We start from the raw sequence: 15,145 nt of genomic DNA on the forward strand, positions 1-15,145 counted from the left end.
TCACAGAAGTGTTCAATTCAATTCTGTGGTCTTACTCTTATAAAAGTGGTGAATGTCAGATATCTTTTAAACTGCTAATTGGCATCCAACTTATGGCTCACCTGTGTAGTTTTTTAATTGTGATTTAAGTCCTTTTTCGTGTGGTTTTTCTGTTATTTTGTCCACTCCTGTCCTCCTGGCCTCTTCACCTCATCTCCTGACGCTGCTGATCTGCCCCTCTCCCTGTCTATCATCATCAACTCCTGACATCTGCCTGCTTAAAACATGAAAATCACCAAGATTGGAGTTGCAAGGTTTTCACATGACAGCAGCGTTATGCAAGTGTAGCACAAAATGTGCTGTGTACAAGCGTCCCGGGCAGCTAAATTCCCCTAAATTTCCTCCTAAAAATCCCCCATGTTCTGAAAGGTGGGGTTTCCCTAAGGAACGCTGCCTGGAATCCTGCACCTAAACAACATGGCTGATATTACAGTAAAAGCAATTGAACCAGCCAGGAACCAGAAACTCCACTTTGGAGTAGGAATATCAATTCACTCGCCAGGTGAGGGACAAACCTTGAGCTTCCTGATATAGCAGCACTTTACAAAAGGGAGCGAGCTGAGCAGGATCTCTTTACAAGTCCTCCACAGGTAAGCATGTTCACTTTTCTTGCCAGTTTAGCTCCACTGATACATTTGTTGGTATTATTTGGTATTCCTTTAGTATTCCCCCATGCTGTGGAACAAAGTATCTTTTTCTTTCGTTTGACAAGCCATGCTCTCTTGTTTCTGCCTATGAAAGAAAGTAGTGAATGTTTGAATATATAACCTTAACTGCCTTAAGGCTTAGGCATGATATAAAGAGAAGGGTAAAATTCAGTGGGTTTGCCTTTAAAATTTCTGATTTATGTTTATACTTATACTTAGACTGATAAAAATAGTAATAAATGTGTACAATGAGGCCATAACTGCACTGAATAATGCATTGTCATACATGTGTACCAGCATGTGTACTGGGCTTCTGGTTGTGAATGGAGCCTTGTGTTTGGCTTGGTTTTCACTGGGGGATGAATCTATTTTTAAACCGTATTGTTGGTTTAAAAGGTTAACTATTTTCCTCCTGGTTTATTTTTACACTGTTTTGAAGAGACAGAGACTGATACATTCCTCTGTTATTTTTGTTTTGCAGCGGTGTCACAATGCACAAGAGCCAGAAGGCCTCAGGTAATATATCACATCTGGAAATCTGTTTAATTGTCTGGATCTGGTATTTGTAATTATTTGTTGGTATTCAATGTGGTTTAAGCTCACTAAGCCAATTAGAAAACCAGTCACATACAAGAGTCATTAGACAAAGAAACCTGTAATGTGCTAATGTGCCAGTGGAATGATTCGGGATTCATCAATAGTTAGTGGAGTTTAGTCACTTACTGATGTGCATGTGCTTTGTTTGGACAAGTTTAATGTTTGGCTACATTTTGTTCCAAAGTTATTTTCTCTTCCTTCATATCTTGTTCACCCCCCCCTTTATAAATCCTGGGCTGGATTCCCCAAACAACACCCATATAAATAAAAGTGTTGCAGATTTTTGTAAAACAATATGGTGTCAAACAGAGATGTAATGGAAGATCAAAAAACAATGGGTTTCTGTTTTTCCACCAGGCGGAAATACTGTGTTCTACAAGCCAGTTGACGTTGTATCAGAGATGAGATCTGGATATTTGTACAAGTCGCCTCCCTCCAGACGGCTGACGACAGAGGTGAGTTTTACAAAGCTGTAGATCGACTTTGTTAAGTTGCATTTTTTTTTTTTTTTTCATTTTCTGGCTCATCTATTGACATTGTCGTGTTTCTCCTTCAGAAATCATGGAAAAGGCGTTATTTTGTGCTGTTCAAAATAAACGAGCAGGAGCACCAGCTCAAGTACTTCAGGAGTGCAGAGCACAAAGACAAGCCACTGGGAGGGATAGACTTATCACAGTATGTTCTCACCTAGCTATCTTAAACTGTATTTTCCCAACAGCATCCCTCCCCAAGTCTCTAGGCCTGCTGTCTGTCCCTTTCATTTCACTGAGCTATTTTTAATACAACATTCACTACCAGTCAAAAGTTTGGACACGTGTATTTTTCTTTATTTTTACTATTTTCCACATTTTAGAATAATAGCAAGGACATCAAAACTATGAAATAACACAAATGGAATCATGCAGCGACCAAAAAAGTGTTAAACAAATCAAAACTATCTTATATTTTAGATTCTTTAAAGTAGCCGCCCTTTGCCTTGATGGAAAGACAAAGGCTTTGGAAAGAAATTCATACAGAGGCATCAACTTCACTATTTATATTTGTCTAAAAAACAAATGTCAAGCATTTAAGCACAAGCCTTTAGATCAAAATGGCATGGAAATGAAAACCATAGTACATTCAATCAGGTGTGTCCAAATGTTTGACTGGTAGTGTACTAAATTCAACTTTGCTTTTGAGTCTAGAGCCCCTCTTGCACTATGTCTGCCGTCTTTTCAACATGACGTCTATAGTCGGATTCCTTCCATCAGGGTCTCACTGTTGTTTGTAAGCCCTCAAAACCACCCGAAGTGGGGCTGGATCCAGAAGAGCTTCAAGTGTTCCCCGTCCTGCGTGCTCTATGTCAAGGCTGCTGATCGGGACTACTTCCTCGTCGGAGAGAACAGGTCAGTCAGCTGGTGTTTATGGGTAAGATAAAGCACTGAGGTGGAATTTATGGCTTCATTACCAACTTCCACACATTCTATTACACTGCAAAGTAAAAAAAAAAAAAAAAAAAAAAGTCATAACATACCACACCTGAGCCAGAAACACAGGAGCTGGGCACACTGTAATGCCACTTCACTGTGACTAATTCTCTGGAGTTTGTTCTGGACAGGCAATTTGAGAGCAAATTTTTATTATTATTATCATCATGGCATTTGAAATAATTAGAATCGGTGCATGAGTATTGGTTGGATTTTAGGGGATATGTGAGGAGGAAAGGATATCTGGATGAGCAGCCAGTAACCCAAAAAACCTCATCTAAAGTCTTAATTAAAACTCTGCCTGCTGTCCATCCTCTTAAGATCTTTAGATCTTTCATCAAAGTTCGTCAGTGGAGTTTTGTGAAGTTCGTCCAAGCGGAGAAAAAGCTATAGTTCAATCACTTATCATTTTACTGTAGCTCTATATATTTTTGGAATATGCATGGATACAACCATTGTAAGTTAATATTACTCTTCTAGGGAGATTGGCTCTTGATCTTAATGTCAATGCATAGACAAACAGTGCCAGATGCATGGATTGCATTGATAGTGGGTCATGCTGTAACTGGGGTTTAGGTTGAGCTGACCACAGTTGGGTTGGCCAATCCTCCCCTCAAGGCCTTCATTGACACTTTCATTGTGCCTCATAAAACACTTCAAGATCTCCCTGCCCTCCTTTTGCTATTTTGGGAGGTCAAACAATCAAAATGAAATTATGATGTTGCTTCTTTGTTTAGCAACAGTCTATCAGCTGATAATGGCTTTGGCTTCCGCTCTGCTCACTGTTCTAAATTGTTGCTAAATGTCACTATTTCCACTTTCTATTCGATGCGATTTTGGAATTGAATTTTAAATTGAATGTAATAACTATAAATTGTGGAGTCTGAAAATAGAAATGAAGCGTTTCAAATAACCCCCTTCTCTCCATGCTGCCAGCTGTGAAGTGGACGACTGGTTCTCTGACCTATTTGATGCCCTGAAAAACCGGCCGCATAAAGTCCTCAGTCCTGAGGTAAACTAACTTCACTTCATTTGGCAATCAGGCTGCAACATGGCAAAAGAACGCTGCTATGTTAATGGTATGCTAAAGCCACCAGCACATTTCATGGTACATCTTGAATTTACCTGCCAATAGAAGAAATAGAGTTGCAAAATGTTGTCGGTCTACATTTAGATCTTTTTTTATGACATAAAATATCGGATGAGGAAAGCTTTCTTGCAGTGCGTGCCATTGTATCAGTCATGATTGTTTACAAGGTCATTGTCTCTCTTTGTCATTGACTGAATTTATCTCACTTTATGTTTTTTATACTAAAGGATATGTCTAATGAGCATCGAGCGAGCATGGGGGTAAATATAAACAAAACTCATCTCTTCCTTTCCAGTAAACTCTGTTTTGCAAGTCACACAGCCATCTACTGAACTGATAGTATTTACACACATACCTTGATAATAACTGACAGCGAGTCACGCACCGCATCACTATAATAGCATTAATGTAATCATACAGCTGTTATCTACCACTGCCTCTAATCTCACAACAATCTACAGTCTAAATTCCTGTAATGTCTCTGAGGAATCCAACAAAACATGTTTGAAGTATCAGTAATGTGCTTATTATGTTTTTACAGTACCTACAACACATTAGTTACCACTTAACCCTGTCTATTATCAACTAGATCTATCTTTTATGGCAGAACCCCTATCATATCACCCCCCCAAAACAGACTTCTCTCCCTTTCCTGTCATTTCAGGTCATTTCAGACCCTGTCCAAAAGAAACAACATTCTGCCATTGTGCCTGGAAAGGTGGGTTCATAATACTGTAACTAACAGTTGACAAGCTATAATAACCTAAACCTACTATCAACTCAACAATGCACACACATTGGGAATGTCCAGTCAATCCAGAATTCATTCCTTTGTATGCATTCTTTTGAAAATGTGACTGGTTAAATTCACAGTAAACATTGTAATTTACAGCTGCGTAAGTGAATCCATTTGCTGAATGAATTCTTTTTGTGCAGGGAAAGACACATGAAGTGAAGTCTGCTCAATCTGCATCTGTAAGTAACATGTCCTCACCCGCTCCACCTTTATTCACAGTGTTGTGTTTTCAGAATTGGAGTCAGAGCAGAATTAGGGACTACTTAGGTATATTACACTTATTATGACATGTGCTGTTGATGCTTGATGGTCTTGTCTACAATCATAAAATAGATTTACATTTTACCCCATGATTAGATTATTTAGCCTTAAGTAGACTGACTGCTACAACATTCTGCTACAACATCCCTCATTTTGTCCCATCCTTCACTTAATAGTTCATTCAGTCCTTATTGGGTTGCAATTCTTTGCTCCAGTTTAATTTCTTAAAAGCTCTATTCACTAAGTATATGAAACAAGTTGGCAACAGTATCTTTCTGCAATGCATTTTTCTATTTTTATGATTTCATGGAGCTGTGTTGAACAGTACTTGTAAATAAGTGTGACATCACTCAAAGGAAAAAAAAAGAAATAAATCATTAACTCTCAATAAATATCAACCTAAATGATTTTGTGAAAGACTGTTATGATATGATATGGGTGAAATTATGCACATAATACATCAGTTTATAAGGTTTTAACTATATTAACAAACACACTTTTAACTATCAACCATTATAGTTATTAGTTATTTCTATTATTACTTCTTAAAGGGTGCTTTCTTTTCTTTTTCAGGCAGATGTGAAACAACGGTCCATGTCTGACCCACCGCCAAACACACAGTCAGAGATACGAAAGGTGCAAAGCTTCGCCTTGATTGGATATTTCTTGTTGATTGGTAGTTTGCTTGTGGCGTTCTCTCCTCTTGGCTGCACCTTTAGGAAGCATAAACACAATCTACTCTGAATGCACAAAAAATTAGGGACACTCACTCTTTCCATGAAGTACACTGGTGAGGTGAATCCAGGTAAAAGACATTATCCCTTATTGATTTCCCTTATTAAATCTATACCAATCCGTAGATAAAGAGAAGCAAATAGTTAGAGAAGGATTTTTTGAGACAATTGAGATGTGGACTCAATATCAGGAAGATGTCCCTAATATTTTGTGCATTCAGTGTAGTTTAAATGAAGATATTTTAATAGATATTGGTATTGTATTACAGACTTGGAGGTTTTTAGGTTATATTTTTGCCGTTACAAATTCCATATTGTTTTCTCATTGGCCGGCAGTATGTAGATCGTTCCAGAAGACCGTCGTCAGAGCCAGTGAATCCAATCTATGACTACCCAAGGTCCTTTAGAAACCAACAGGTAAAGAATGGCACATCAACAAAAGTGACTATGTGATTTCAACTTTAGGTATTTGGGCAAATAAAGACTAAGATGCTAATCAATGGATTTGGATCATGAATAATCTATTGGTTTATTTAAATCACCTCCCAAATTGTGATGTATTACTTCTAAAACTTCTTATTGGCGTTCTTTAGATAAGTGAGGATGAGGAGGAGGAGGAGGGGGGTGGTGATGACAGCAGTCACTACATGGACATGGAGGCAGTGTGAGTGTTAATTCTTGTCATGTATTGTCATGTATACACTATATGTATTCATTTCATGTATTTGATGACTTCAATAATCCACATAAAAACAAAATTCATGTATGATATTACATTGGTCTGAATAATGCATGCAACTCTAACCAAGAGGATGAAATAATTCAGTTACTTTTAGAGAATAATAGAGAATAATAATGTTAACAACCAACACATTTCGGTTATAATAGCCTTCATCACTAGACGCCCTCTGGAGCTATAACCTTGACAGTGAATTACAGACCGGCCTGTCTGGGCTTCAGCATGAACATATTTATTTATTTTTGTTTGTCTGTTTGTTTGTACATATATGTGTGATAGATATGAAACAGTGAAGGAGGCTAAACGTGATGAACAACTGGCTAAAGCATTGTAAGTATGACTTATGAGTTAATATCAGTCAGAGTGGATTTTAGGACATTTGGACATTGGGCTTTTCAGTTTAATTGCATCACACTTCATTTATATTTTTTTGGAATACAGTGTGCTAATAGTTCTTTTTGTCTGATTCTTCCGTTAAATGTTTGTAGGGACAGTGAAGTCGAAGGAGTTACTGGAGGAAGCCTAATGCGGTCTGTCACTCAAGCCTTTGACAAGCTGAAGGCACGTATTTCCCCGCTGTCCACGTGTGATGAGGAGTCAACCTCTGACGACAGGTAGATCTCACATGAAGTGCAGGTCGTTTGCTTTTGTCCTCAGTGTGCTGCAGTTACACCTTCAGAAGACTGTTCACCTCTGACACACCTCCCTAACACATAGGGCCATGTGTATTGTTTTGACTTTTCACTTCTGTCTTCAGTGTCACTGCCCTGCACTCTCTTTGTTTGTCAGTGCCCTAGATACCAAAATAGTTCATTCACCAGAGGTAACAGTAGCCTCATTGGCTCAAACACCTAGACTGACAACAGTGCTGTTGTTATTTTTACTGCAAGACACTGTTGACACTCTGAAACCAGTGAGGAGATAAGAATCTAACGACAGCAGCTTAGAACCAGTTCAGTAAGTTGTGTACACTTAGCTGACATCTACATGATGCAGGTCACTAACCAAAAACGAAATGAATCAGTCACAAGCAACCATTTTTCACAATGCATGCACACACGTGCACGGCGGCTTGCACACACACACACACACACACACACTTCTTTCCAATGGCCCCGTGAAATATGTCCTCCGCATTTATTCCACTGTGTAACCACTGTGTAGGAGCAACTAAATGGTGATGGTTCTGCAATTCAGAGTCTCACAACTCAAGTATTAAGACGATTTATATTAAAATGGCTTGTAACATGGCAATTTCACTTTGTAATACTGGTAATGCAAAGGTGCAATTGAAATTGCAGAGCAACACTGAATTTGTTTTTGATAGTTTGCCTCCAATATGTAGACTACATAAAAGCAACTGGTGTTTAGTGTGTAGGTGTTCAGCAATTCTCTAATTCAAATAAATAAATAAATGTGTCATGCTGTGTTTTCAGAAGTAGAATATGAGGAGAAAACTTTTACTTGACATGAAAAATATCTTCTACCTGAACAAGATGTTTAGAACAGCTACATAACACATAGATGAATAATGAGTCAATCCTTATGTCAACCTGTGTCAAGCCTATGTGTGATCAAAAATATGTTTGCTATTGATTTATGATGTTTACTTTATTACCCTCCTTTCTCTATGCTTCTCATTCTTTTCCCTGAACTTGTGATTGCAGGTCAAGTTTAACCTGCTATGTCAGTCAGCTGTTGGTTTATTATTGTTAGCTCAGTCACAGAAAACGTGTTTGGCAGCTTGGTAGCTCATGGCAAAAAGCCTTCCTGTACGCGTGCCAGCTAATAAGCCAAATAACCACTTTAGACTCATTTGAAAGTGTATTGGCTATATAGCTAAGTTAGCTAACACATAAGATCTTTCAGTAATTGCAGTGAGTGTATTTTGTTAAAGCAATAAGCCACAAGAGGCCATACTTTACAGTGATTTTAGAGCAGCTAAGACATGACATGAATGCGCAGAACCCTCACAGCTGCTCTAAAATCAATGTGAAATACTGCATTGAGTAGCCTATTTTATAAAAGTAACACACATAACTTGTATTGAAGACATAATGCCCTTGAGAACATTTTATTTTGTAAATATGGGAACTTCGGTGATGCAATACGCAGTGTAGTCGTACCCTTAATAACAGCAGAGAACGCTCTCTCAGGTTTTACTGCTATAGGAAAGATGGGTAAAACTAAGGGGTGGTGCATGTAGCAAACAGCATACACTGTCTGAAAGCAGCTTTATAGCACACACATTTTCATGGCCTAATTATATACAACATTGAAATTGATTGGATTGAAAATTGATTACTTATAGGCGTGAAAAGGGGCTAGGGCAGATTTTAGCAGATCAGATTTTACTCTCTTATCTACCCAGGCCATTGCATTATTGACCCATAGGCTACCAATTAATTTCCTCCAACATGTTCCTGTCTGGGTCAGCTGCTCCGTGTCCTTGTCACTTCCATTGGCTTCATCTCCTGTATTGGAAATATGGGAATACAAAATGGAGGTCTCTGCTCTGTTGTTTGGCTGAATTTGGTGCCAAATCATGTTTGCATGGTATTCTGTCTTTTTGCACTGATGTCTCGATTAGCTGGTTTCTTTCTAAGTGGTAAACCACTGTGCTAACACATTGAAGAAAATATGTCCATATACAATTGGCACGTGGGTCAAGATCTCATGATAGCAAACTGTCTCTCCAAGCTGTCACATGGTTTTTCCCCTAGATGTCTGCTGCTCTATTCACAGCGGTCACTAGACGAATGTAGTTGAAACATGTTAGAGGATCTGATATTACTATCCATTGTGCTATTTGGGTGAGCAGCTATGTAGAAACCTAAATTGGTTGTTAGAGGAAAGGGGGCATGATGAGAAAATCAGCCAAAATCCCACACGGTTAATTTGCTAAGTGTCAGAGATGCTCCAGCAAATTTTCTAAACAGCTGAGGTCAAGCATTCATAAAATAATAGCAAATGATGTGAATGTAATTAATTAGTGATGCTTTTACAGAGAGGACCTGAAAGAGAGAGACTCTAAGGAGCTGCTGACAGACTCCAGCAGCACGTCCAGTGAGAACGGGGCTGCCTCTCCTGTAGAGATGCTGAGTGGACAGAAGCACACACTGGAAAGCTCTACTGAAAGGTGAGATTCAGTACAATGTTTTGAAGAAATAGACCCTGAATCTAAAAAAGATGTTATCAAGCAGGCACCATTGTCTGAATTTTAAGGGCCTCTTTTGTAAAAAAAAAAAAGACAAACTGATCAAATATTGTCCTGTGACATCTGCTAGCTCTGGACATTATCTTAGAAATATCCATATTCAAGCTGTGGAGAGTGTCTTAAGATGCTCATTTCATCCTGTTCAAGTGAGTGCGGTTTGTAAGTGGAGGTTTAGGGTGGATGTGATGACAAACTGAAGCAGAGAGCTGTCAGATACTCATCCCATAATATAGTGAGGCATGAGCACACTCATTCAAAAGCTGCATTATTTGAAAATAAGAAAAAGGTTTGAAGTTTTGATACCCTCCACGGTGGGTGTTTGTCAAAGAATTATGCACTATTCATGTCATGTTGGGTTTATCTGCTAAACTCAGAAATTTCATATAAGCAGCCTAATAGGTTGGTTGAAAACAGTAAGCCAGAAAGTCAGAAAGTCTGAGCTACCAGTTACAGAGTAAAAATAAAAGCCGACAGAAACACATTCATGGTGCATTACGACACAGTCAAATAAATTGCACAGTACATGAAGGTATGTGGTGGTGCACATCAGCATGTTGCTGGTCCGGTTAGATTGGTTTCTGGAGGCAAAATAAAAAGCACCTTAAGCCTTTTAGGGCCGGCAGTGCCATTTTACAGCAAACAACATTAAACATGAATAACTTTGATGCCAGAATAAAAAGGACTGCACCAGAGGAAACTATGAGTCCTTATCTATAGAGAAGCACAAAATGTATGCCAGAATAATGGAGGAAGGTGACAACAATGACCACAAATTCTTGATTCTTTTTGCCAAACCATTTGGTCCAGGAACAGTTAAGAAGCCACAACAAATGGGTATATCAACTAAGGGTATAGAAAAATAAAACCTAGAGATTCATAAGTCCATCATTTTTCTGTGTTCCTTCACTGTAAGTTTGGTAGCTTTGAGCCAGTTAATTATTTATTATTATTTAATTTATTTTTTAATGATATATTCAAATAAGGCTTTATCTGTCATTTGTTTTTCTTTCAAGCATTGAGGACTTGACCCCAGGAGAAAAAGACATTGAGGTCAGCCGGGCAGATTTGAAAAAACATCTGACGCTAACAGATGTGGATGGGAAACCATGGTATGTAGATGGATTTCTCAGAAAGTAGGACCGTTTACCTCATTGCAATGCAATTGTTGCACAATATCAGAGTGATAAAGTGCCTAAATCTATGTTCTTTCACCCATAATGGCCTGCTTTGTTCTAGATGCGTAGAAAACCTCAACCAATGCAGCTAAGGGAGTTAGCCTATAATACAGATACTAGAACAAAGGAAAAACATGGGGACGAGTGTTTGTCTTACATGTTTTTTTTTTTATCAAAACCATTTAAAATCATTGAGTTTACTCAGCATGTGCTTTTGAAGCACTGTAAATTGCTACAGCTGCTTGTGTATATGTACACACACACACACACACACACACACACACCAATGATCTTTAACATTATACCTGATCCCTTAAACTATATTATGCTATGTTATAGACATGAAATTGCCAAATAACGTAGGACTGAGGGCTATGGATTGGGTTCAAAACAGAGACAGAATGTGTTTGTATGTGTGTGTATGTGTGTGTGTGTGTGTGTGTCGCAGTGTGTCTGGGTGGACAGGCCAGCCACAGACGATGTGCATGTTCCACAAAGGAGACCAGATTCTGGCCATTAATGATTTGCATACCAGCAGCGTGGAGGAGTTCAACATCTACCTTAACAAGCTACTCAAGAACCAGGTACATTCTTTTGAAACGCACAAAAAAACAAATACACACACACATACACGAGTGCCCATGACGTGTTTGTATCTATGACATCTGTCGGTCTGTCTCAGAGGTAAAATATGTGTGTTTTCAGGTGAAACTGACCATACTGCGTCTTCCTGGATGCCAGCCTCTTCACTCATCCAGCTGCCTCTGCAGTGACTGACTGGGAATCAGCCTTCAGAGATTCCAGATGAGACAGACACTTCTATCTGGGTGTGTTCAAATAGCTCTATAAGGCACTGCCTGCTGAACAGACAGTGGGTTCATGCCATGTATCGACCACTTTGGACAGCAGACAGTGTTTTCCCAAGGCTGTGGCTTGTACTGCCTATTGATCAGCTGCCTTACTGAGCTTACTGGTTTTGAAAGTCCTGAAGTATTACAAGTAAAGTTAAAAGTTCAGGATATTAAAATGCATTGTATTTGTCAAGCGCTCAATGTTTAAACAGTGACTTGCAGTTTCAATATGATGAAATGTGATTGAATACACTTAACATCATTGGTCTATTTAGGTAAGAGGTTTGTTCCAAACAAATAGCTGTGGGCAGAAGAAGGAAAGAAAATGACAAAGGCAGCTCTTTTTACTGGATACTTCCTCATGCCTCCTGTGTGATGTCTGCAAAAACACCCTCATTGTCCAACCGTCAGGAGCCAATAGAGATATGGTTCTGGGTAAAATTAAACCAACCAAATCGGTGAAGTGTTAGGTGCTTCAGGAGAGAGATGCAGTCTGATAATCCACAGATTTGCAGCCCTTTGTGTGTGTGTTGTCAAATGTGTAACCTGAACTGTTTTCACACTCCTCTAGGCTTGTCTTGTTAATCAATGCCAAACAATTTGACAGGAGAAGAGGTGGGTACAAAAAATACAAAGAAAAGAGAAATAGAACGGAACTATTTGGAAGCTTAAGCACCCAGTAAATAAAAAATGAAGTAGATTTAAGCGTACTCCTTAGAATAAAACCTTGATATGTGGCAACTATATATTTAGAAGGTGTAGTCAAACCTGAGGAAAGCCTAACATGAAGTCCCAACACAATAAAGAGTTCTGGTGCTTCTGGACTGGAGTGGGATGATTTCCCTTGGCATTAAATCCATCTCTGCACTCAAATCATCCCTAAGTGGCAAAATTGAACATGGCTACTAACACAGCTATTCTTAGCAGTCAGCTTTACTCCAGGATGATAATGTTCCTATCAAAAAAGCAGGAGTGTTCACCAAGAGGTTTAAAGAAAATGAAGATGATATTAGGCATAAGGCAATACATTCTCAATACGATATGATCCCGATTTAGCATTTAAATGATATTCTGAAAAGGGATTATTCAAAATCAGCATGTTAGTTATGATTAGCACTGGCCTGATGTTCTTTATACTGACCATACCCTATATGTGTCTTATAACTCAAGAGAGAACAATTAAGTTGCACGACCAGTGTGAATGAAATCATCCAGTAATGCTGATTCATTCCAGCTTGCTCAATATACTGTACGCATGTTGAAATTACTTGGGAAAAACACGCCCAGCTGATTATGCCCAGAACAACAGAATGTTTTACGGCAGACATGTCAAAATGTCATTGCAATAAAAAATATTTCCGCAAAGCACATGCCATTGATTTCTACTCAAGAAAGGACATGCATAAATCCAAATTTTAACTTTTAACTCAGTTTTCCCTGGAGAATGCTTTCACAGTAATTAGGTGTGGATGAATAACAAAAGACGCAGGGAGAGAGGAGTATTCCACGTTTGCCCACACCTCAGGGAGAGTCTGCTGAATTAATATGCAGACAGAACCGTGTTGCACCTTAAGCTATGATTCACCTATTTCTCACTGATTTGAAACAGGAACGGTGACTCAGACAACAGTGGACACTTTGCTGAAATTTATAGTTTTATTATAACGTAGGGTAGATGAAGACAGGGCGTCGAGGAGTGAAGATTGTTATAACCTTTTTTTATTAATTATGTCTAGTGGCCAGTGTGACCAGGGGACAAGGACAACATCAAATGACAATTATCTGATGTTCTTGACGTGATTTTCAGACAAGGCCTGATCCATTGAAGACATATAATCCATTCCAAGTTTAATGTTTTAATAGAGCTGTAAGATAGATGTCAGTTCCATTTTTTTTCTTTTTTTGCAGACGACCATTCTTAAACTGTGCTGCTCAAGCTGTGTTCTATTACAAATGCATCCTTTACAAGGGTGTGTCAAATGCTATCAAATGTTATATTGGGATATTAAATGTGTACTTTATGTTTGTAAAATGATTATGAATAAATCTAACCACATTTTTCAACAATTAAAACACTGGTCATTTTTATTTCTTTGACAGATTTTTAAGACTGAGGCATGTCAATCACACTATTTACTATTTATCTATTATATTTTTTTGTGCATAGGGCATGTGCAGAAGATTATCAGTGCATGTAACTGTTTTTAATGGAGGAGTAGGAATGTCATCTGTAAGTATGGGGCAGAGAACAAATGGCAGCGTAACATAATCATAATAACAGAATCGAGTTACTCAAACTCAGCAATGTAATTAGATTATTTTCAGTTGCTTTACTTCCCCAGTCCACAGAATATACAGTGAAACAATTTATTCCAGTTCACAGACTGCAATTTTAATAGTTTAATCATCTATAACTATTATCAACCATTATTTAAAGTTAAGCAAAATTATGTTGGTAATTCATGAGTCCCATTGAATTAGATGCCTTAACAATTTCTTGCTCATTTGCAGACATTCAAAGCAGAATCCCAAAACGATGGACATTGCAAGCTTGTGTTGTCAGGCAACTGTAGCACAGCATTTTGACCCGAGACTGACTGTCTTTCACAATAAACATGTGTCATCCTCTTTGTTTTTCAAGGAGTATCAGTTCATTATTCTCCTTACTGAACTATGAGAGCCAAAAGATGATACATAATATGATTCATTGTCTTGCTCAAGGACACTTCAGCAGGGTGGATGCTTGCTGTCATGGGGCTTGAACCTTGGCTTCCAGTTCTCTCTCTACTCACTACACCACCCTGCTGCCCAAAATATATACTGTAGTGATCCATATCCTAATCTTTTACAGAGGATATCGCTTCATTTAAGAATTCATGTATTCTTATGGTCTGGTAGTTGTTATGTTTTTTGTTATTCTGAAGACAGGCTGGTCAGCATTTGTGAACATAAACAACTCTCCCAAAATCAGACACCAAAGAACAAAACATATCTTCCGACTGAACGAAAAAGGATTTTCAATAAGCCCCAAGTCTTAAACTTCAATCCAATTTCACGTCGGCTAGACTAATACATGTCCTGCATGCCTAATGGGAGAATATGGTACGGCATCCTTATTAGAAACGTCTGGATTGCTGTGGGTATAGATAGTAATAGAGGGATTATTACATCGATTACTCCTCTTGTAAAGTGGGTGACGACATAACCCAGTATGATAGAGGGAAGGAAAAGAGGGGAGAGAGGCGAGTGTGCAGTTTATGTATTGATAGATTCTTCAGTCTAAGGGAAGTTTTCATTTGCACACATTTCAGTCAGGAACACTCTCGTCATAGATTTAACCATTTATTGCAACAAATGGAAATACAGTTATGCTTGGCGCTGATGGCTCCGCTCTTTAGATGCTCCCTGCATTAGCCAAGCAGCATGCTAAGCCAAAACAGGGAGCGCAATGCAGAAAACCCCCAAGGGTATACAAGAGTGGGCCCAAAGCAAGACACTGAATACAATTTTTACCTTTGAGCCTTGTTAAGACT

General features: G+C 38.6%; 1 protein-coding gene across 2 annotated transcripts; it reads left to right on the forward strand.

The window, feature by feature from the left end:
* The first annotated feature begins 546 nt into the window (after positions 1-546).
* LOC139928009 (pleckstrin homology domain-containing family S member 1-like) lies at positions 547-13,679 on the forward strand. 2 transcript variants are annotated; one of them, XM_071920348.2, is made up of 18 exons: positions 547-629; positions 1,168-1,202; positions 1,641-1,738; positions 1,840-1,958; positions 2,534-2,668; positions 3,686-3,761; positions 4,067-4,099; positions 4,504-4,557; positions 4,776-4,814; positions 5,470-5,532; positions 5,967-6,047; positions 6,224-6,294; positions 6,649-6,699; positions 6,858-6,983; positions 9,377-9,508; positions 10,600-10,695; positions 11,210-11,345; positions 11,467-13,679. In XM_071920348.2, exons 2-18 carry the CDS (start codon positions 1,178-1,180, stop codon positions 11,536-11,538), a joined length of 1,407 nt encoding a protein of 468 aa, XP_071776449.2. In that variant the 5' UTR covers positions 547-629; positions 1,168-1,177; the 3' UTR covers positions 11,539-13,679. The 2 variants fall into 2 exon arrangements, with proteins under 2 accessions (XP_071776449.2, XP_071776450.2); XM_071920349.2 differs by lacking the exon at positions 6,649-6,699.
* The last annotated feature ends 1,466 nt before the right edge of the window (positions 13,680-15,145 follow it).

The sequence above is a fragment of the Centroberyx gerrardi genome, chromosome 20, assembly GCF_048128805.1.
Source record: "Centroberyx gerrardi isolate f3 chromosome 20, fCenGer3.hap1.cur.20231027, whole genome shotgun sequence".
Lineage (NCBI taxonomy): Eukaryota > Metazoa > Chordata > Actinopteri > Beryciformes > Berycidae > Centroberyx > Centroberyx gerrardi.

Excerpts from the sequence above, each read along its gene's own strand:
- LOC139928009 (XM_071920348.2), top strand. The coding sequence starts at position 1,178 with ATGCACAAGAGCCAGAAGGCCTCAG. Across the intron at positions 6,048-6,223 it reads GGTCCTTTAGAAACCAACAG|ATAAGTGAGGATGAGGAGGA; the intron begins GTAAAGAATGGC and ends GGCGTTCTTTAG. Across the intron at positions 11,346-11,466 it reads ACAAGCTACTCAAGAACCAG|GTGAAACTGACCATACTGCG; the intron begins GTACATTCTTTT and ends GTGTGTTTTCAG.